The sequence below is a fragment of the Echinops telfairi genome, unplaced genomic scaffold, assembly GCF_000313985.2.
Source record: "Echinops telfairi isolate 266 unplaced genomic scaffold, ASM31398v2 ScPeMD7_9;HRSCAF=40, whole genome shotgun sequence".
In the NCBI taxonomy this organism is placed as follows: Eukaryota; Metazoa; Chordata; class Mammalia; order Afrosoricida; family Tenrecidae; genus Echinops; species Echinops telfairi.
Window position 1 is genome coordinate 43499629 of NW_022103906.1, and position 24067 is coordinate 43523695.

General features: G+C 41.5%; 1 protein-coding gene across 1 annotated transcript in view; it reads left to right on the top strand.

The window, feature by feature from the left end:
• Positions 1-18030: 18030 nt before the first annotated feature.
• Positions 18031-24067, top strand: part of GTF2E2 (general transcription factor IIE subunit 2) — an 86119-nt gene continuing 80082 nt past the window's right edge. Inside the window, exon 1 of the mRNA XM_004696194.2 lies at positions 18031-18200. Coding sequence (XP_004696251.1) covers positions 18035-18200 — 166 coding nt within the window. The 5' untranslated portion in view covers positions 18031-18034. The remainder of the gene's footprint in view (positions 18201-24067) is intronic.

Genomic DNA, 24067 nt, shown 5'->3' on the forward strand with positions numbered 1-24067 from the left:
CCTTTCCAGGTCAAGTCCATAAGTCCAATATTTGTCCATATGTGTAATATCAGTCTATAAATTCCTCTTAAGACTCACATAACACATGCAATGACACCGAATTCAGGAAAATCACAGGCCAGTGGATGGAAAGTCTTGTGAATCCAGTGGCAGTGGAAGCATCTCAGTGATGGAAGGGGTCTCCATGTGGCTTCTTCAGCTCCAGGGCTCTAGCTCCACCAACTTAGGTCCATGTGACTTGTCAATAAGAATGTGTTGAAGAGAGTGTGGGGCTGCCCTCCAGAGAGCTATTTATCTCCATAGCGCCTACAAATGAGGTCATCAAGCCTGACCTGATTGTCGGGCTAATCTCTACCCCTTCACCCTTAATAATCTCAAATTAATACCAGATTATGTAACTACCACAGCAATTCGATGGCAGTGCTTTTGTTTTTAGCTTAAACTATAATGTAAAAATATATGAGGGTTATCTCCAAAAAAAAACAGAAAAAAAGCTCTGCTGGGTGGATCTTTTGTAGTATGCATTTTCCCCACTAAGTGAGCAAGAATGGAATTGCAGATTTGACAAATGCATTAAGTTTAATTGAGAGTACTTTGAAGGTGATAAGATTGTTTTGTAAAAAATTTAAATACATAGCTTTAAAAAAATTCCATTTTGGGGGGTTACCACCTCATACATATGTATTTATGTACATATATATGTATATAATGTAAAAAATATATATTACTACTATGTATATAGTAAACATTTTAAAGTTTTTTGTTTAAACCTTTTATTGGGAGCTCTTATAGATATCATAACATTTCATGATTCCATCACCTCAAGCAGTATTATACAATTGCACTATAATCAGTTTCAAAATATTTTTCTTCTTCTTGAACTCCTTAATATCAGCTCCCCTTTATCCACCCCCAACTACCCCCTAGGAACCCCCTTTTTTGCCATAATATCTTACACATCCAATATATCTATTCACATACAATTCTGTTGTTCGATCCCATTGAGGGGGTTCTGTAGTCATCAATACTATCAGCTCCCCATTCCCACCCCCCCCACACACTCAAACTTCCTGTATGCTCAGGGAACTGTTACTCCTGTTACTGTTTCTTTTTTTTCTCCTGTTATTGTTTCTGAAGGCTTATCTATCTTGGCTCTCATGTACCTAATTATCTTAAATATACAAATTAACATATGCAAATCTAACAATTAATGAGGTAAAACAAATAAAAACCATAATTGTCAGGGGAGGAAATATTAAAGAACTAGAGGATAGTTATGTGGTTCATCAGTGCCATACCACACCTTGGATTTATCATCCTTCTGTGTGGCCTTTCTGAGAGAGACTGTCCAATTATGTTACAGGTGGGTTTTGGGTCTCCACTACATCTACAACACTTCACATAGATTTAGTTGCTTGTTTTTGAACATCTGATACCTCTTCCCGTCAACACTTCATGATCACACAGGCTGGTGTGATTCTTCCATGTGAGCTTTGTTGCTTCCCTGCTGGATGGCCACTTATTTAAGACCCCAGATGCTATAGCTTTTAATAGCAGGGCCCCATCAGCTTTCTTCACCACATTTACTTATGCACCCATCTGTCTTCAGGAATCATTTCAGGAAGGTGATTATCATACATTGCTGCATTATTAGAACAAACTGTTCTTGTGCTGAGGTAAGATTTAAGTAGAAAAACAAAACAAAACAGATTTAAGTAGAGACCTAAAGACCATCTTCTTCCTTGTTGTATTTGCACATATACATATAAACAAATACACATTTATATATATTTTTTCTTTTTCTTTTTTCCTCTTGTCTCACTATCATGTTTACCCATCATTCACCTTAGTAATTCCTCTCAGATACAATTTAATTGATCAAACACTACCAGAAAAGCTACACCCTCCTGCCATCAATTTTAGAACCCTCATACTATTCCCCTGTACTCATTGTTATTGGCTCACCACTCCCCTGCCCCGCCCCACCTCTTCCCCTCCTCTCTTGGTGCCATCTTCCCGGATATCTAATAAAATATTTTAAATGTAAAATTAAACCATTTCATTAGAATTAATCCTACAGTGATATCGAGCTACTTTTGCGGTGTGGGAAAGGTTTGGTATGTTGAAGCTAAAGGATGTTTTATAAAATTTAAATATTTCCCTGAAGAAGCCACCACCCTACCCTATCTATCAAAGCATATTCAGCCTTCCTGAGGCACACCTTACTATTGTATGACTTGTTTGAATCATTTTTCATACAGTTTATACTAGCCACACCCCTCTTATGAAGAAATACGGAAATGGCAACATTATAAATCATACATATGCATGTGTGTGCATATATATGTGACGAGGGAGATCATGTACATTACACATGTAAGTGCCATACCCATCACCTCAGATATTTTTCTTATGCTTTTTTTATCCAAATAGTCTATTGATTAGGTTACAAGGATGAGAAAAAGGATGAAAATCTGTATGTTTAATTACAAATCATGATGTTTCTGAAATCATGTGAAATAAATCAAGCTAATTTCAACTGATAATGTTTGGATTGTCATGTTGGTTATTGTTTAGAGTCAAAAATCCAACCCCAACCAAACACACTGCATTACATGCAGGTAAATGGGATGGTGTTTATTTTATTTTTTGTTCTTTTATAGTTTGATGTCTATCTGCAAGGAGTCTTGGTGGTGGGTTATAAGTCAGAGGGCTAACTACAAGGTCAGCATTTTGAAAGCAGAAGCCTCTCTTCAGGGGAGAGATGAGGCTTTCTACTCCCATAATCAGTTACTGCTTCAGAAATTCACAGGGGCAGTTCTACTCTGCCTTATAGGGTCATTATGCACCAGAGTAGACTTGACGGCAGTGAGTTTGGTCGGGTTTGGCCAATGTGCATCCCTCTTATAAGACTGGCCCAGTAGCAAACCATACAGTAACCCCCTATATTCTGTTTGCTTTTACTTAAGCAGTATTTTCAGGGCACATGGCACCCCAAAGTATGTTGAATTAAAGACATTATTGCTTTCAGTGTTTTGACTAGTCCCAGGAAGTAGTACAAGCAGAGATGATGTCACCGATTGGCAATATTCATCATTTATATATTTTATCAGGGTCCTCAAGGGTGTATTATGGGATGGTTTCAAGTTCTTCAGTGATACTAATAACCCTCATATTTGGGTAAGGGAGGGGAAATTAAGATTGGTGTTTGGTTATAAATAACATTTTAATTTTGTCACTAGATGTTTTAGCTGGGTCAATATTTGTCCCAACTACCTGAAATGAGACAAAATATTGAAGTGAAAGAATGCTTAATTGTGAGAAACAGAAAAGTTATTCTCCAGGATGTTCCCCCATAATAATGCTAAATCTAAGGTGCTGTTTGCAAACACGGACTATACACTTGGAGGTCAACTGCCTGAAGTCTATCTGCCTGAAGGTTGTCAGCCACCTAGAGCAATCAGACCCTATAGTCTATCCCACCCTGCGGTTGGAGGGGGGTGCAAGCCCCCCACCCCTAATCACGGGTTCAGTAAGCACAATTGTATGGTTGAGATACATAAAGATTATAGTAAAGTCATAGAGAGCATGAGAGATAGAAGAGAGAGTCAAATAATGGAGTCGGACACATTTTATGGTAGCATGCTCACCTCCTGGATGGCCATGATCTTACTGACCAGGTCCACGCACAGTGTGGGCCAAGGTGAGGTGGGGCGTAGACCCCGCAGGAGGCTGGAGGACCCAGCAGCAGGGCTCGAGGAGGACCCCAGTTTATTGCTAACCAAGGGTTATATCTACTTGGGGGTGGGGGCGTGATTACAGGTAACCACACGTCACAGGGAGGGGCAGTAAATAGGCATACACATTATAGCAAGGGGATGTACAGTGGGCATAGGCGTAACAGGAAGGGGATGAGTTAGGGCTGTACACATGATAGGAAGCAGAGGAACTAGAGGTATACATGTGACAAAAAGGGCGGACCCTAGATTCATGATGGCAGCCTGACCTTGGTCACCCTTGGGCGGGCTTGACCTCTCTGGGGTCTCTAACAAGGAAACAGACAACTATGATCCTTATCAGAAGGGAGTGGGGCCTACTTGTTGTGGGATAAACAGTGGTGACTGCTTGCTTTAGATGGCTCATAGCCCTTAGGGAGAATAACCCCTGACCTACTTCTGTTGACCTCCAAGTGTATAGTCATTCGCAAGCAGCTAAGTTTGGCATGTATTTGGGGGAGACAACTTGGGAGAAGTCTTTCTGTTTCCCACACTACCCTACTAGGGTTCACTCCCTTCTGACAAGGATAATGGATTGTTCCCCTAAAGGAGAGGCCAAAGGCACCATAGGTCAAGCCTACTCAGGGAAGACCATAGTTAGGCTGTCATTTTGACTCTGCAGCCTTCCTATCTTGTTATGCGTGTGCCTTCCTGCCACGTGTGTGCCTATTGTACAACCCCTTCCTGTTACACATGTGGTTGGTTACCTGTACATACGGGGACTGGCACACCCCTGGAGTGTATATAAGCCCTGGTTAGAAATACATTCTCGCTCTCTGCGTGACTCTGGCTCCTGAGGTCAGGATGGTGCCTGAGGTGAGCACGCGCATGCGTTATCTTGTCTGATGTCTCTGTAACTTTACCCCTCCATTAGCCAACCAGCCCTTGGCCCCATTCAGTTGTGGAGGCTGGTTGGCAATAAATGCCCAACACTGATGAGCATTTATTGAGTTTACTATGTGGTAGATCTAGTTCTGTCATTGGGAGTGTGTTTACGTCCATTGTTGTAGCAATTGTGTCAACACATCTCACTGAGGGTTTCCTGCATTTCACTGACTTGCTATTCAACCACACAGAATGTTGTTTTCTAATTATGGTCTCTTGTGATGACTGTCCAAAGAAAGCAAGCTCGAGCTGTATTTCTTCTAATATAGATTTAAAAAATCATTTTATTGGGGTTCTTACCACTCTTATCACAATCTATCCATACATCCATTGTCAAGCACACCTGTACATATGTTGCCATCATCATTTTCGAAACATTTCTTTCTACTTGAGCCTTTGGTATCAGCTCATTTGGATTCGTTAATTCTTATGGTAATCTGTGATATTTTCAATATTCTTTGCCAACATCACAATTGTGATGGCATCTGGTGTTGGTAGGTGCTATTGAGTCAGTTCCAACTCATAGCAATCCTACACACAACAGAATGAAACACTCCACGATCTTGTGCCATGCTCACAATTGTTCCTATGCCTGAGCCCACGGTGTCAATCCATCTCCTTGAGGGTCTTCCTCTTTTTCTCTAACCTTCCATTTTACTAAATATGATGCCCTTCTCCAGGGCCTAGTCTCTCCTGAAAATATGTCCAAAGTATATATGATGTCTTGCCATCCTTGCCTCCAAGGAGCACTCGGATCTCCCTTCTTCCAACACAGATTGGTTTGTCCTCTTAGCAGTCCATGGTACTTTTAATACTTTTCTCAGCGCCACAATTCAAATGCATCAATTCTTCTTTGGTCTTATTCCTTATTCAATGTCCAACTTTCACATTCATATGAAGCGATGGAGAGTACCATTGCTTGGGTCAGGCTCACCTCAGTCTTCGAAGGAACATTCTTACTCTTCAATACCTAATTTACCTAATGCAACTCATCTTTTGATCTCCTGACTGCTACTTCCATGAGCATTGATTGTGGTCCCTAACTACACAAAATCCTGATAACTTCAAACTTTTCTCCATTTATCCTGATGTTAACTATTGGTCCAATTGTGGGGATTTTGGTCTTCTCTACATTGAGTTGTAATCCATACTGACAGCTACAATCCTTATCTTCATCAGCAAATGCTGATGGCATCTGTGGTGAAATGAAATTTCTCAGTACTGCTCTTCTACCCCTATGTCTGTAAGGCCCATAAACTGAGGGTGGGACTATGCATATAGGTTGTGTGTGTGTAACACTAATAGAGGTGATTGGTCAGTTTTCGTTACCACACCCTTGGCTACAAGGATGAGCCTTGTTTGTAGCAGGAGCGAGAAATAGAGTCCAGGGCCATCAGAAGAGCACACTCCAGATCTCTGTCTGACCTGGTGGTGGGTGAGACCAGAGACAATCGGAGACTGTAGCACAGAGACTCATAGGACAAGAACCAAAACTATAGAGGTGGCCAGTGAGACAAAGCAGCAGGCAGGCTGACTTCCTGGCCCCTGAGAGAGACTTGGCTGCTGGCTGAAGAGAGATGTTACGTGGAACAATGACTGTATCCTTACTGGTTATTGATAATGACTTGTGGTACTTTATTGACCTCTCTTATAACCCCCTATAACTGTGCATATTATGAGTTCTGTGTAGCCATTGCAATGAAGTATCGAAACCAACATAGAAGCAGAGTGCAGTGGAGGAATGGTTAGGTCAGAAGGATGATGAAGAAGAAGATATGTCTGATCCCTGCCTCATGGCAATGGGGAAGCCAGAGGAGGTCAGATATGCCATTTCTTGCAGCATCAATTTTTCTGCTTTCCTTTCTCATTGTCCACCTTACCCGTACATATGAGGCATTGAAAAGACCATGGCTTAGGTCAGGGGCATTGTAGCTATCAAAGTGGTATCTTTACTTTTAAAAACTTGAAGAGGTCTTTTGCAGTAAATGTATCACCCTCACTTTGCAAACGAAAAAGCTTCACAGGTTGAATAACTTGCAGTGACCAAGTAATATTAAGTGTAATTAAACAACAGCTGTAACTCGTTGAGTTCTAACTCCGCTGTCAGTATAGGTTACGAGAGTGAGGAAGGCACAGCGCTGAAAATCTGAGTTTTCTAACGTACTGTTGTTAGGTTTTCTGTTCTAGCCAATTATCTTTTCTGTTTGGTTTTGTTGCTTCCAAATCCCAAACCCCGTGCAATTCAGAGATATGGTGGAATGAGCCTAGGTTGGTAGTTCAGAGAACGGGTTTTCTCACGTCCTTGGAGTGGACTGACTCAAAGTGACGCTATAGGACAGGATTGTAACGTTTTATGCGAATAGTAAGCTCCACTCCCCCTTCCCCCCTCCCCGCTGAGCTGCTGGTGATTTTGACCTGCTGTGCTTGATCACCAGGGTTCCTTTATCAAGTTATTAACTTCACTGGGTCACTTTTTAAAAATCTCTATATAAGAGGCAGCCGGTGTTTATTTCAGGTAAATTCACACATTTTGAATTTTGAGAAGACACGCAACGCGTTTGCCACTCTAGATTGCAGGGCGTGATGGAGTAGGATCCAGGAGCTTTTCATTTCTGCAAGGAACCCTGTCTCCCGCTCGCGCAGGGAGCCCGGCTCTCCCGTTGTCACGGAGACCCGGAACGCTCGTACGGACACGTGACGACGCATGCGCATGCTCCGCCGCGAAGGCACCGCGGGGGCTGTCGGGACTCGGCTCCTCGCCGCTTGATCAGGAAGAGGCGGGCGGAACTCGGAGCCCAGTCGCCAGCTCAGCCGCCGCTGCTTCCGCCCCGGTGCGGACGCCGAGACCTGGCGGGTCCGCGCTGAGTGTGTCCAGCGGTCAGCGGGGGCGCCGACGAGGGCCTGCACGAGGCGGCCGCGCTGGCGTGGGCGTCCGGCCGAGGCGGCGGCGCGTGGGGCAGATCTCTTCAGGTAGGGCCGCGGCGGTCGGCCGGCGGAGGGGCGCCCAGCCCGGGCCTGGCGTTCCTCGCCCTGGGACGCCCCTCCGGCTCCCTAAGCGGAAGGCGCAGAGATTGGAACACTTCTTTGGGAGCTTTGTCTTTTAGGCCGGAGTGTTCCGTGAGCAAACTTTTGGGTTGGAAAGAGGGAACATTCACAACCAGGAAGCCCCTCAAGTTTCCATTAGAAATAGCCAAACTACCGTGTGTGCGTTTCTGGAGCCGCGGGAGGCTGTGATTTAGATACTCGTATTTGTTAATTGGGTCTTCGGATACCCGATTTGTGATGTCCCTTACACGTTTCTTTGTATAGTCGAGGGGTTTGGGGGTGGCGTACTTTAAAGGCATTTTCCGGAAACGATACTGAGGCACCTTCTTCGCCGGTGTTGCTGGCTTTTTTCCTCAGCCTTCCGGCTGTTCGGAGCCCCGAGGGGAGTGCCAGGCGCACCTCTGAGGCTCAGACCGGGAAAGCCCCGCGGAGAAGAAAGGGGGAGGCGCAAAGAGGCGAGCCGTGTGGTGTAGAACGGGGCCTTCGGCGCCAAGAGGTTTGGATTAGGCTTGGCTGCTTAATCTTGACTCCTGCGGGCACACGCTGATCCCCCCGCCCCCCAATGTGGATTGGGAAGGTGTCCGGTCTACTGTGACAGTTCAGTATAGAGATGGGGAACCCAGGGCAAGGGGTGAGAAGTCTTCTGAGAAGAGGAAAAGTTAGGTGGGGCACGAGCGCCCCACATCCGTCAGTGGACACCACTGCCGCCACACACATGGCCTTGCTTGTGGAGAGCGTCTCAGGAGCACTTGCCCAGGAGTCAGCATATTTGGTCCTAAGCCCTAGTTCTCCTAGCTGTCTGACTGAAACCATACATCTTCCTTCATGCCTGAGTTCATGTCTTAAAACAGCAAAGTGCTACTTTGTCATCTCAGAGTGTTGTAAGGGTCAAATACTGGAGACATTTGATTCCAACCCATAGCCACCTTAAGCACAACAGTACAAAACACTTCATGGTCCTGTGCCATCCCCACAGTTGTTCACATGCTTCAGCCTATTGTTGCAGCCATCGGATCAGTCCATCTCCTTGAGGGCCTTCCTATGTTTTACTGCCCTGATACTTCACCAGGCATGATGTTCTTTCCCAGACACGAGTCTTTCCTGACATGTCCAAAGCAGGTAAGACTTAAGTCTCACCATCCTTGCCTTTAACGAAGCCCTGTAGCCATACTTCTTCAAAACCAGATCGATTTGTTTTGTAGCAGTCCATGGTACTTTGTGTATTCTCCAGCACATTTTTTTTTCTCTCCCCTCCCCCTCCCTCCCCGCTCCCCCTCTCCAGCAAATTTCAATGGATTGATTCTACTTTAGTCTTACTCAGCTCAACTTTCACATGCTTGTGTGGTATTTGAGACGCTGTTACCTTAGTCCACAAGATAACAACCACCCTTGCTTTGCAATACTTTAAAAGAGGTAAATCTGTGCAGCAGATTTACCTAATGTAACTCATCTTTTGATCTCTTTCTTGGCTGCGCTTCCATGAGCGTTGATTGTGGATCCAAGCAAGACAAAGTTCTTGACATCAATCTTCTCCATTTATCATCATATCTATTGGTCCAGTTGTGAGGATTTTGGTCTTCACATTGAGTTGTAATCCATACTGAAGTCTGTAATCCTTGATCTTTATCACCAAGTGCTTCCAGTCCTCACTTTAAGCAAATAAAGTGTGTCATCTGCATATCGTAGGTTGTTAATAAGCCTTCTTGGTGCCACATGCTTTATATAATCCAGCTTCTCTTTATTTGCTCAGAATTCAGATTGAATCAGTATAGTTTGAGGATACAACCCTGTTATACACCTTTCCTGATTTTAAGCCATGCAGTATTCCCTTGTTCCTTTTACACAACTGTCTCTTTATCCTTGTACAAATTCTGCATAAATTATGATGAAGTGTCCTGGAATTCCTATTCCTCTTAAGGTTATCCGGTTATCCATAGTTTATTATTATCCATATAGTCGAATGCCTTGGCATAGTCAACAAAACCCAAGTAAATATCTCTGGCATTCTCTGCTTTCAACCAAGGTTAGTCTGACATCAGCAATGATACACATTATTCTTCGTCCTCTTCTGAATCTGGTCTGAACTTAGAGCATGGCAGCTTCCTGTCAGTATACTGCTGCAACTGTTGTGGGATGATCTTCAGCAAAATTTTATTTGCATGTGATATCAGTGATAATATTCTATAATTTGAGCATTCTGTTGGGTCACCTTTGGAATGGGCACAAATAATGGATGTCTTCCAGTTTGGCCAAGTAGCTCTCTTCCAAATTAGCTGGCACAGACAAGTGAGTGCTTCCAGTGCTTCATCAGCTCGCTGAATCGTTTCAATTGGTATTCCATCAATTCCTCGAGTCTTGTTTTTGGCTAATGATTTCAATGAAGCTTGAATTTCTTCCTGTACATTGTAGTAAATTGGTTCTTGCTCATATGCTTCCTCCTGAAATGGTGGATTGTCAACTAGTTCTTTTTGGTACAGTGACTCTGTGTAATCTTCCCATCTTTTAAAAAAGTCATTTTATTGGAGGCTCTTACAGCCCTTATCACCATCCATCCATCCATCCATCCATCCATCCATCCATCCATCCATCCATCCATCCATCGTGTCAAGCACATTTGTACATAAGTTCAAAGTATTTTCTTTCTAGTTGAGCCCTTGGTATCAACTCATTTTCCCCCCTTCCCTACCCTCCCTCATGAGCCCTTGATAATTTATAATTTTCCCCCCATGTCTTCCACTGTCCCATATCTCCCTTTACCCACTTTACTGTTGTTTCTCCCCTTGGGAGGGGGTTATATGTAGATCATTGTGATAGATTCTCCCTTTCTCCCCCACCTTCCCCTTCCCCTCCTGGTATGGTTTGTCTGCCCTGGATTCCCTGTGTTTCTGCTCTTATTTGTACCAGTGTACATGCTGTGGTGCAGCCGGATTTGTAAGGTAGAATTGGGGTCATGTAGTGGGGGTGGGGTGGGTGGGGGAGGAAGAACTAGAGGAAAGTTGTGTTTCGTTGTTGCTATCCTGCACCCTGACTGGCTCGTCTCTTCCTTGTGACCCTTCTGTAAGGGGATGTTCAATTGTCTACAGATGGGCTTTGGATCTCCATTCTGCACTCCCCCTCATTCACATTGATATGATTCTTTCCATCTTTTGACGTTTCCTTCATCAATTCAATATTGTCCATAGAATCTTTTAATGTTGCAAATAGAGGTTTGATTATTTTCTTGGGTTCTTTCAGTTTGAGGTAAGCAGAATATGTTCTTTTTTTAATTATTAAATAAGCATTTTATTAGGGGCTCATACAACTCAGCACAATCTGTACATACGTCATCTGTGTCCAGCACATTAGTACGTATGTTGACTTCATCATTCTCACAACACCTGCTTTCTTCTTGAGCCCTTAGTGCCCTTTTTTCCCCTCCCTCCCCGCTCCCCCCTGCCCTAGAACCCCTGATAATTGGTAAATTATTATTATTTTATCATATCTTAACCCAATCCAATGTCTCCCTTACCCACTTCTCCGCTGTCCGTTCCCCAGGGAGGAGGCCATATGCCGACCTTGTCATCTGTTCCCCCTTTCTCCCTCACCCTCCATCCACCCTCCCGCTATCGCCACCCTCTCCACTGGTCCTGGGGGGTACATCTGTCCTGGGTTCACTGTATTTCCAGTTCCTATCTGTGCCATTGCACATCCTCCGGTCCAGCTGGATATGCAAGGCAGAATTGGGATCATGGTAGTGGGGGGGAGGAAGCATTTAAGAACTAGAGGAAAATTGCACATTTCATTGTCACTACACTGCACTCTGATTTGCTTCTCTGCTACCCGCAGCCCTTCTGCAAGGGGATGTCCAATTTCCCCCAGATGGGCCCTGGGTCCCCACTCTGCACTCCCCCTCACTTACAATGTTATGATTTTTTTTGTGGGGAGGGGGCAGTCTTTGATGCCTGATACTTGACCCCTTTGCCACCTTGTGATCTTACGGGCTGGTGTGCTTCTTCCATGTGGGCTTTGTTGTTTCTCAGTAGATGGTTGTTTATCTTCCAGCATGTGAGACCCCAGATTCTGTGTAATTTGACAGCTTGGCACAATCAGCTTTCTTCACCACATTTGCTTATGTACCTGCTTTGTCTTCAGCATTCGTCTCGGGGTAGGCTGGTGTGCTTTGTCCTTGTGGGTTTTGTTGTTTCTTAACTAGATGGCTGCCTGTTTGTCTTCAAGCCTTTAAGACCCCAGATGCTGTATCATTTGATAGCTTGGCACCATCTGCTTTCTTCACCACTTTTGCTAAAGCACCCCCTTTGTCCTCAGTGATGGAGTAGGGGCAGGCTGAACATGTTCTTTGTGTAAGCATTTACTTTGTAAATTCTAAGGCTTTACGTTTCAATAAAGTTAATTACTATTTTCAAACCAAATTCACTGCCATTGAGTCAATTCCCACTCTCAGTGATCCTTTCAGACAGGTAGAACTGTCCCTGTGGGTTTCTGAGACTCCAGCTCTTTACAGGAGTGGAAACCTCATTTTTCTCTGGTGGAAGAACTGGTGGTTTTGACTGCTGCTCTTGTGTTTACCAGTTAGTAGCCCGTAGTGGGTTACTCCTTAGATGCCACCAGGCCCAGTACTTCTTGTCTCAGCATTTATATTCTTCTGTTAGTCCCACTTCCCCACATCATTTTTAGTTCTCATTCTTGCTAGTCATACTTACCTTCTCTCTGACTCTCTACCTTCTTTATTACCTTACTATAATTATTTAGTTACTAATTTTTTTGTCAGGCAAATCAAAAATAGTCATTCTGAAAGAATAACACGTACTCTTTGATGCTTTGCTATTTAAAAAAATCAATTTCATGACTTTTTTATGGTGATGCCAGATATGGAGTATTGGTAGTATCCTCATTTTATTTATGATAAAATAGATTTGGAGGGGTCTAGAGGATTGTCAAGGGCCCTTGTGGAATGGTGGTTGAGTGCTTGGCTGCAAACTGAAAGGTCAGGGATTTGATTCCACTACTTGCTTCTGAGGAGAAAAGATAAGGCATTCTGCTTCTGTAGATTACAGCCTTGGAAATCTGGGCAGTTCTGCTGTTTTGTGTAGGGTCATTGTGAGTTAGAATATATTGGACAACAGTGGGTTTGTTTATTTTAGAGGATTGCTCTGGCATTAGAGCTGAGTTAAGAGGCAAGTCTCTGACTAGAAGTCCAGTACTTGTCACCCTTAGCTGAAGATCATTTGGGTTTTTTATCAGTGTTTATATTTTTAATTTTTAGCACTCCAAATCATTATTCATTGCTTTTAAGCACAATGTCCTATGCCCTCATGTTCTCAGATGTAAATTGCTTAAAGACAAGGCTCTATCTTCCAGAACCTTTTAAAGCTTGAAGTACAGTGCCTCTCAAACAGCAGACATTTAATAAAGGCCTATAAAGCCAGTAATGACAAGACTAGAACAATTTAAAGATGCTTTCCCATCATTGTTCATTTGACAAATATTTCTGAGCTATCCTTCACTTCTCAGGCTTTAAAAGTATGTGATGAAATTCTTCCTGGCTGGCAGAAAATGGTTGGACACCAGGCTCATAACCAAGTGGATCTGCTGTATAAAAACCAGCTGTTGAAAGCCTTGTGGAGCACAGTTCTACTCTGAACACACACAGAATTGCCCTAATTACAGCTGATAGAGATAAACTCTGACTACCACAAAGGGATATCCTGCCCTTCCTGGTAGTGAGAAAGTCAGCTTAAAAGTTCAGTAGACCCAAGTTTTTTAAAGTTGGATAGCAGCATCTTACAGGTAAACTCCCCTTTACCATTGACCAGCTCCATGAGCCACTTTGTGATCCTCCCCAGTACACCACTTATTCCCAGTCCTCTGAGTTGGCATCTGTTGGATGACAGTGATTAAGAGGCAACCCAGCCAGCCAAACCTCTTATCTCACTGGCCTCTCAGGGCTCTGTGTGGCTAGCAGTTTGTTTTTAATCATTTTATTAGGGGCTCATACAACTCTTGTCACAATCCATGCATACATCAGTTGTGTTGTGCATTCATTGCCCTCATCAGTCTCAAAACATATGCTCTCCACTTAAGCCCCTGGCATCAGGTCCTCATTTTTCCCCCTTCCTCCCCGTTTCCCCTTCCCTCATGAGCCCTTGATAATTTATAAATTATTATTTTGTCATATCTTGCCCTGTCCGATGTCTCCCTTTACCCACTTTTCTGTTGTCCGTCCCCCAGGGAGGAGGTCACATGTAGATTGTTGTAATCGGTTCCCCCTTTCCAACACACTCTTCCTCTACCCTCCTAGTATCGTCACTCACATCACTGGTCCTGAAGGGATCATCCGCCCTGGATTCCCTGTGTTTCTAGTTCCTATCTGTACCAGTGTACATCCTCTGATCTAGCCAGACTTGCAAGGTAGAATTCGGATCATGATAGTGGGGGGTGGGGGGATGGGGAGGAGAAGGAAGAATTTAGCAACTAGAGGAAAGTTGTATTTTTCATCGTTGCTACATTGTACCCTGACTGGCTCTTCTCTTCCCTGAGACCCCTCTGCAAGGGGATCTCCAGTGGCCTACAAATGGGCTTTGGGTCTCCACTCTGTCCTCCCCACCTCATTCACATGGTAAGATTTTTTGTTCTGATGATGCCTGGTACCTGATCCCTTCGACACCTCCTGATCGCACACGCTGATGTGCTTTTTCCATGTGGCCTTTGTTGCTTCTGAGCTAGATGGCCGCTGTTTACCTTCAAGCCTTTAAGACCCGAGACACTATACCTTTTGATAGCTGGGCACCATCTATTGAATTTAACACAAAGAAAACTTGAACAGACCCATAACAAAAGAAGAAATAGAGAAGGTCATTAGGAAACTTCCTATCTGGAGACCCAAAGCCCATCTGTAGGCAACTGGACATCTGCTTACAGAGGGTCACGGGGAGGAGACGGTGTGCAGTGTAGCAATGATGAAACATACAACTTTCCTCTAGTTCTTAATTGCTTCCTCCCCTCACTGTCATGATCCCAATTCTACCCTACAAATCTGGCTAGACCAGAGGATGTACACTGGTACAGATAGGAACTGGAAACACAGCAAATCAGGACAGATGACCCCTTCAGGACCTGTGGTGAGAGTGGCGATACTGGGAAGGTGAGGGAGGAGAGGGGGAACTGATTACAAGGATCTACATATAACCTCCTTCCTGGGGAAGGACAGTGGAAAAGTGGGTGAAGGGGGGCATCGGATGGTGTAAGATATGACAAAATAATAATTTATAAATTATCAAGGGTGGAGCGGGGAGCGAGGAGAAAAACTAAGGAGCGTATATCAGGGGCTCAAGTAGAAAGCAAAGGTTTTGAGAACGATGAGGGAAACAAATGTCCAGGAGTGCTTGACACAATGGATGTAAGTGTGGATTATGATGAGTTGTACTAGGCCCCAATAAAATGATTTAATAAAAAAAGAGGATCAAAAAAAAGATCACATCATTTAATTCTCCCCTTATGTTTATTTCTATAGTGAGGTGGAAAAACAAAACTTTAAACGAGAAAAATAAAGAATTTAAATAGTGCTCAAAAAAAACAACTTCCAATCAAGAAAAACCCAGGACTAGATGGCTTCACATGTTAATTCTTCCAAGTATTCATGGAGGTACTGTCACCATTTCTGTACAGATTATTCCAGAATATAGAAAGGGACAGCAAACTCCAAATTCATTCTATGAAGTTATCATACCTTGATAGCAAAACCAGTTAAAGACAGAAAACTACAGACCAATTTCCTTCATGTACATAATTGTAAAAATTCTCAACAGAATTCTGGCTTACAGAATCCAACAACATATCAAAAAATTACTGTATATACTTGCGTATAAGCCAAGTTTTCCAGCACATTTTAAATGTAGTTTCTGTAAAATTAGGTGCCTTGGCTGATATTTGGGTCAGTTTATATACTTGAGTATATATGGTAATTCATAGTGGCCAAGTGGAATTCATACCAGGGTTGCAAGTACGATAGTTCAATAACAGTCTACTTGTGTGTTCTTTGAGGGCTGTCCTATGATGATTTCACTGGGAAACTTTACAGCCAGCCTACGTCCCTGATCTTGCCCCTTCAGATTTTTTTGTTTTGTTCTCAAAACTCAAAAGAACATCTTTTGAGTTCCTGGAGGCCACCAAAACTGAATTTTGCATAGTGGAAATGACACAGTGCAAAACTTTGGGGGAAAGGGTGAGAGAGATGGAAATATGCCTTCAGAAATGTATAGATCTGGAAGGAGTCTATCAAGAAACAGTAGCTTCATATTTTAATATTTTTTAAACAAAAGCTTTTTTCTTTTTTTCAAAATTTTTAATGATTTTTTTGTGGCAAAGCTTTTTGGCTTACCCTCATATAGTGTGAGCTATGAATCTGAGCCACATGTGTGATTTATCTTTTTCTTGTAGCCATATTAAAGAAGTTAATAGAAATGGGAAATCAATTATAATACTTTGTTTAACCCAATATTCAAAATATGAGGAGGCTACAAATTAATGGAAATTTTTCATTATCTTTTAATTCCATGTTTCCATGAACTTCTTGATGTCTCTTCATGCTATCATTTTAACATATCAGTATAAAATACCCCTGTAACTTGATAATTCTTCGTATTGTTAATAATTTTTAAACCATTTTATTAGGGACTCATACAACTCTTATCACAATCCATCCATCCATCCATCCATTGTGTAAAGCACATTTGTACATTGATTGCCCTCAACATTCTCAAAACATTTGCTCTCCACCTAAGCCCCTGGCATCAGCTCATTTTTTCTCCTCCCTCTCCACTTCCCCCTCCCTCATGAATCCTTGATAATTTAGAAATTATTATTTTACCGTATCTTGCCCTGTCCAACGTCTCCCTTCACCCACTTTTCTGTTGTCTGTCCCCCAGGGAGGGGGTCACATGTGGATCTTTGTAGTCTGTTCTCTGTTTCCAACCCACCCTACCTCCACCCTTGCAGTATCGCCACTCACACCACTGGTCCTGAAGGGATCATCCGCCCTGGATTCCTTGTGTTTCCAGTTCCTATCTGTACCAGTGTACATCCTCTGGTCTAGCCAGCTTTGTAAGGTAGAATTGGGATCATGATAGTGGGGGAGGAGGAAGCATTTAGGAACTAGAGGAAAGTTGTATGTTTCATCGTTGCTATATCGCACCCTGACTGGCTGGTCTCCTCCCCAGACCCCTCTGCAAGGGGATCTCCAGTGACCTACAAATGGGCTTTGGGTCTCAACTCTTCATTCACCCTCATTTACAATATGACTTTTTGTTCTTCGATGCCTGATACTTGATCCCTTTGACACCTTGTGATCACACAGGCTGGTGTGCTTCTTCCATGTGGGCTTTGTTGCTTCTGAGCTAGATGGCCGCTTGCTTACCTTCAAGCCTTTAAGACCCCAGATGCTATATCTTTGATAGCGGGGCACCATCAGCTTTCTTCACCACATTTGCTTATGCAACCACTTTGTCTTCAGCGGTTGTATCAGGAAGGTTAGCATCATAGAATGCCAATTTTTTAAAAAATTTTTTTTATTTATTTTTTTCATAGAATGCCAATTTAATAGAAGAAAGTATTCTTGCATTGAGGGAGTACTTGAGTGGTGACACAATGTCCTTCTGCTCCCTTAATACTAAACTTATAAATATATGCACTTAGATCTATTTCCCTCCTCATATAGAAATATATTTGCATATATATATATATATATATATTTATTTATAAATGCTCTTTGCCTCCTAGCTCTTTTCTCTGACTTTCCTCCTGTCCAACTATTATGCTCAGTCTTCATTAAGTCTTAATAATTTTATTAAAAAAATATTTATTGTGAACACAACTTAATTTATACTGGTCTCATTTTCAGGTGCTCCCTTGGCATGTAGTGGTTTTTGTATTGGCCACTGCAGTTCTAAAGCTTTAGAGTACCAACTTAGCGCTTTTCTTAGTGCTTCAGCATAGTGCTTGACACATGTGTGCCACCAAGTGCTGCATCTGACTCACAGCAACTCTGCCAAAATCGTTGAAGAGTAAATCATCAGTGCCTCTGTGGGTTCAAGCTACCAATATGGTTGGCAGCTGAACATTTACCATTTTGCCAACATTAATCCTTGCTTGACATATAATAGGCACTAATTAAATATTTAGTGAGCAAATTATTGAACAGATATACATTCTAGAAAACTAATAATAGAAGATAATGTTTTAGGCAATTAACGCGAACTGAGGTCAGTGTACCCAACATAAGGTTTGGAGTAACATTCCCTATTAAAAATATTTATTTTTGTCTCTGCAGCATTATGGATCCAACCCTACTGAGAGAACGCGAGCTATTCAAAAAACGAGCTCTTTCTAATCCTGTAGTAGAGAAACGTTCAGTAGCTTCTGAGTCGTCATCATCATTGTCAAAGAAAAAGAAAGCAAAGCTAGAACATGGAGGATCATCAGGCTCCAAACAAAATTCCGGTTAGTACAATTGACTGTTAGTATTGTTTCCTTTTATTTTTCAGAAAATCGAGTCACAGGAAATCCATTGCCAAGTTCAATGTTCCTATTGATTGCACTGTGTTGAAGTGAAGTGAATTTGAGAATATAAGAGGACCTTTACTCCATGTTTTCTTCTAGAACATTTATAGTTTTAGCGCTTATATTTAGATCTATGATATATTTGAATTTTTAAAAGTTATGTTATTTTTGTTGTTGAAAATATACACAGCAGAACATAATGCCAGGTAAGCAATTTATACCCCTCAGTGTCATTGATTACATTCTTCAAGTTAATGCAACCATTTTCACTCTTGTTTTCTGAATTGTTCAATCCTCCATCAGTGGAGTGGAGTGGATTGAGTGGATGTGGTTCTTCTTTTTTACTCTATGAATGTGGTATATATTACATTAGTTTTTCAGATGTTAAACACCTGCATTCTTGGAATAATTCCTACATAGTGGTGGTGTGTAATCTTATGTTTTGCAGTGTTCATTTTGCTAATACAGGTATTTTGTTTGGAATTGTTGCTTTTCATGATGGATTTTAGTCTGTAATTCTTTTGGTTTTGTTTGTTTTTTAAATTTTTGATGCCTTTGGCATTGGCGTTAGATTAATTTTGGTTTCATAGATTAGTTGGAAAGTTCTTTTATTTCCTCTGCTTTCTGAAAGTGTGTGAACGATTATTAATATTGTTTCCTTTATTAATATTTGGAAGAACTTACCAGTGAGGTCCTTAGGGCCTGAGCTTTTCTTTGTGGGAAGAGTCATTTTATTATGTCTATTTAGGTTTTGTTTCTTCTTGAGGTAATTTTGGCACTTGGTATATATTTGGGAATTTATAAATTTTAAACTGGCCTAATTTTTTAAACTTGAGTTTTACAATCTTTTAGCTCATCTTTCATTCCTTATTTTAGGATTTTATAAATTCTCCTTTTTTCTTGATTAGTCTGAGTACAAGTTTGTCAATTTATTGATATTTTTAAGAACTAACTTTTGATTCCCTTGATTTCTTCCTCTTTCTTTTTTTTAAAAAAATTATTTTATTGGGGGCTCATACAATTCTCATCACAATCCATACATATATCCATTGTATCAGGCACATATGCACATTTGTTGCCCTCATCATTCTCAAAACATTTGCCTCCCACTCTAGCCCCTAATATCAGTTGCTAATTTCCCCCCCATCCCCCCCTCCCTCATGGACCCTTCATAGTTCATAATTATTATAGTTTTGTCATAAGTTACCCTGTCCGATGTTTCCCTCCGCCCTCTTCTCTGCTGTCCACCCCCCAGGGAGGAGGCAAGACTTAGATTCTTGTAATTGGTTCCCTCTTTCTACCCCACATTCCCTTCACCCTCCAGGCATCGCCCCTCTCACCACTGGTCCTGAAGGAGTCATCTTTACTGGATTCCCTGTGTTTCCAGTTGCTATCTGTACCAATGTACATCCTCCGGTCCAGCCAGATTTGTAAGGTAGAATTGGGATCATGATAGTGGGGGGGAGAAAGCATTAAAGAACTAGAGGAAAGTTGTATGTTTCATCGTTGCTACCCTGCACCCTGATTGGCTTGTCTCCTCCCCCCAACCCCTCAGTAAGGGGCTGTTCAGTTGCCAACCGATGGGCTTTGAGTCTCCACTCTGCACTCACCCACCTTCACAATGATATGATATTTTGTTCTTGGATGCTTGATACCTGATCCCTTCGACAGCTTGTGGTCACACATGCTGTTGTGCATCTTCCATGTGGGCTTTGTTGCTTCTGAGCTAGTTGGCCGCTTGTTTATCTTCAAGCCTTTAAGACCCCAGACGCTGTATCTTTTGATAGCCAGGCACCATCAGCTTTCTTCACCACATTTGCTTATGCACACCTTTGTCTTCAGTGATCGTATCAGGAAGGTGGGCTCCCACTGATCTGATTTTTAGTTCTTTGGTGTCTGATAACTGGTCCCTTCTGCACCTCGTGGTCAGTCAAGCTGGTGTGCTTCTTCCATGTGGGCTTTGATGCTTCTCAGCTGGATGACCCCTTGTTTATCTTCAAACCTTTAAGACACCAGACGCTGTATCTTTTGGTAGCCAGGCACCATTTAGCTCTCTTCATCACATTTGCTTGTGCACATGTTTGTCTTCAGTGGTTGTGTCAGTAAAGCGGGCACTCACTGATATGATTTCACCCTCTTTCATTGCGTTGATTTTCACCTTAATTTTTGTTACTCCTTTTTTTTTCTGATTTGGTCTTAATTCACTCTTTATTCTCTTTCACACAACATCAAGAAACAAAACAAAATAAAAAACCCACCAAATTAAAACTCACTGCTATTGAATTGATTCAGACTCATGATGACTTTATAGGACAGGCTAGGGACTTCCCCCATGGGTTTCTGAGAGGCCAATTACTATGAGAGCCCGGAAGCCTAATGCTCAGATGGGTTTCCTGGTGGCCGCCAGGCACAGGAGAGGGTAACAAGCAAGCCGTTCTCTGGGACATGGAAGCTCCACATTGAGATCTCTTTCCAGACCTCACCCTAAAAGTGTCTCTTCATCTGTTTGCTTTTTGCTTGTAATAAACTTGTAGCCCGAAGTATGGTGTGTGCTCTGTTAATGTGTGAATCATTCCAGCACTTTAGTAAGCTCAGAGGGGCAGTGAGAGTCAGTCTGAAAGAAATCCCTCTAATTCGTGAGCTTAGACCCAGCTCCGGTGGCTTGAGGCTGAAGAGAGTGCCACTTGGCTGGCAACGAGGTAGAAAAGTGGGAAGGTGAGGGCTGGATTTATGCTCAGTTGATGACAAACGTAGGGTTTGTCTCCTTTCTCCTTGTTTGGCTCTAACCTTTTACAGAAGGAGATTGCATCTTCAGTGCTGCTGGGTGGTGTTTAACCATCAACCTCATAGTTAGTGGCCAAGACCTAATAGTTTGCACCATCTTTAGACCCTCGTAAATATCTCTTAATCCATAGCTCTTCTTCCATACCTCTTAAATCTAGCTATAAAAGAACTTCAGTGTTTTCTATCTATGATAAAGGACTTAAAAGTTTTGTATACCTGTTTCATGGGCACCCTGGAGCATAGTGGATTATCACCTAGATGAAAGTTCATTACATGATTTATGTTTGGTTCTATTGCTAGAAGAAATAGAAGGAATGAGTAAAAACAGTTACAGGATGGTATTTAATGTTCTCAAAATTGAAAATAAATTTATTCCCACTTTACCACATATTTATTGTACAAGCCCATTATTCCATCTTAACATATCAGATGTTTTAGCTTTTCTTTATTTCTTTTCAGACCTTACTCATGTATTCATAGTTATAAAATCATCTGTAACTATATTCTGAATGTATTTTTCACTTCACGTCAGAACTTTTTCTCTATTTTGCTTAATTTCTAGAGTGGCTTTTAATAGTACATTAAGATAAGGTGCCACATTAGGTATAGGCTTGGTTGTTTCCAGTGTTTTGTTTCTTTGGACGGTGCTATTATAGACATCATTGTATCTTGAATTAGTTTCTCAGGGTGAATTCTAAGAGAGGCACTTCAGGCCTAAGGACAGTGTATGTAGTAGATAGAGCATGCTTTGAAAGAGCCCTGGTGGTGTAGTGGTTACATGTTGGGCTGTGATCTGCATGGTTAGCAGTTCAGAACCACCCGCAGCTCCATGAATGAGGAAGATCAGGCTTTCTACCACACATAAACAATTAGAGTCTTGAAAATTCACAGGGGGTCCCTCTGAGTCAGTGATTCCATAGCAGTGGGCTTTTGGTTTGCTCATGTTGCTTGGATGGTAACAAAACACTATTAAGATCATAAAATATAATATCTGTTCAGCCAGTGAACATTGGAGTATAGGCCTGTTATTTTTTCTGATAGGTGTTGGGTGGTGGTTTGACTGTTTTGCAGTCTTCTTTCATTTGGTAGCATAGCCCAGGGGAATGTGAATATGAGAAGTAAAATGAAAGTGAAAACTCAAAAAATACAGGGTGGTTAATAGTAAGTTTTAGTTTGAAAATGCTCAGACCCTTCTTAGATTATGCATTTTTTCCCTAAAATGTTAGCAATTTTTGAGTTTTCAAAAAATATTAATTTTACCTAAAATTGTTAATAAATGTATATATATACACACATACATATGCTGTCTTCAATAAGACTTTATCATAAATAGAAAATTTATGTATAACTGCAAGTATTTTACTCTAGATTTAGATAAGCATATTCAATAGTTTTGTTTTTTTAATTAAATTGTCCATGACTCAAGTTATTACAGAAATATGGTAAGGAAATACCACATCCACTACAGTTGAATCATAAGAGAGAAAGAAACAGGCAGGATTTAGAAGGATCCACATGCGGAGTTTTTTATGCTCTGTGCATGAGTGGGTTTATCTTTACCCAGCAACAATAACACATCTACTTCTGCCCAGGGACGTCCACTAGAGATTCAGAGTCCAAGGTTCCTCTTTGGGACATGTCCTACAGACACTCTCTGCTTATCATGTAGCAAATGTTCCAACTCCCAGGAGGAAAGCTAGGGTTCACATAAGTTGTTGTGTAGCACAAGCAGTCCAGAGACCGGGAACCTCCTCTTCTCTGTTAACCGGGAATGCTGTAAGGGCTAAGTTCCTAGAAGCAAGGTAAGAGCCAGCCTTTTGCAAGACTTTCTTAAGGATAACAGTCTCCATTTTTTTAGTATGATATGATGTATGGATTAAAGGACCTTGTTTACGTATGTGTACCCAATTGTTTCAGCACTGTTTGTTGAAAAGTCTGCCCTTTCTCCATTGAATTCTTGCCTTGTGCATATGGCTATATGATTCCTGAAATCCCTATTCTGATGTTTTCCTTGTCACCAATACCAGCATATATTGCTTATTGTCTCAATCAGTCTTGAATTTGTTCTTTTTCAAATAAGTTTGCCTATTCTAGCCTGCTTGTGTTTCCATTAAGCAATTTGGTATTGTCCATTTTTACAAAAACGTTGGAGGAATTTGTGTTGAATCTCTAGATGAACTTGGAGGGAATTGATATCTTAATAATGCCTATTCTCATCCATAAAGTTGTTGTAGGTATATCTAGTTACTTAAGTCTTTAATTTTTTTGGAGTGATGTTTTGTAGTATTTAATGTATTGTTTTACACATCGTTTGTCAGATTTATCCCATAATTATTAATGCTATAGTAAATGGGATTTTTTTAAATTAAAATATTTAGTTTATGAGTATAGGATGACCTTTTCTTTTTGTCACTTGATCTTGTATTCTGCAACCTTGTAACTTGCTTGTTCTGGTACCTTTCTTGGGTTACTTTTAATGGAATTTCTGTATATATGATTATATCTGTGAATAACGACAGTTTCATGTCTTTCTTTCTAAAGGAGATAGCTTTTATTTCATTTTCCTCCTTATTGCATTGTCTGGAGCCTCTGGTCCAAGTTGGAATAGGAGAAATGAGAGTGAGCATCTTTGCCTTGTTGGTAATCAGAAGGGGCAAGCATTCAGTCTTACATTAAGTAGGATTTCAGTTATTTTTTTGTAGATTATTTTTATCTGGTTAAAGAGTGTCCTATTACTAGTTTACTGAGAATTATTATAATGGTTGCTGGATTTTGTTGTTAAATAGTACTTAATTATCAAAATACATGGAAGACTGTTTTCCATTTTCTTTGGTGTAGTACTATGTGAATTGATTGTTATTTTAGTATCATTAGCCTTGCTTATGTTTTCTAGGAAGCTTTTCCCAGTTTTTTTTTTAATAATTAAAAAAAAATTATTTTATTGAGGGCTCGTACAATTCTTATCACAGTCCATACATACATCCATTGAGTCAAGCACATATGTACACCTGTTGCCCTCATCA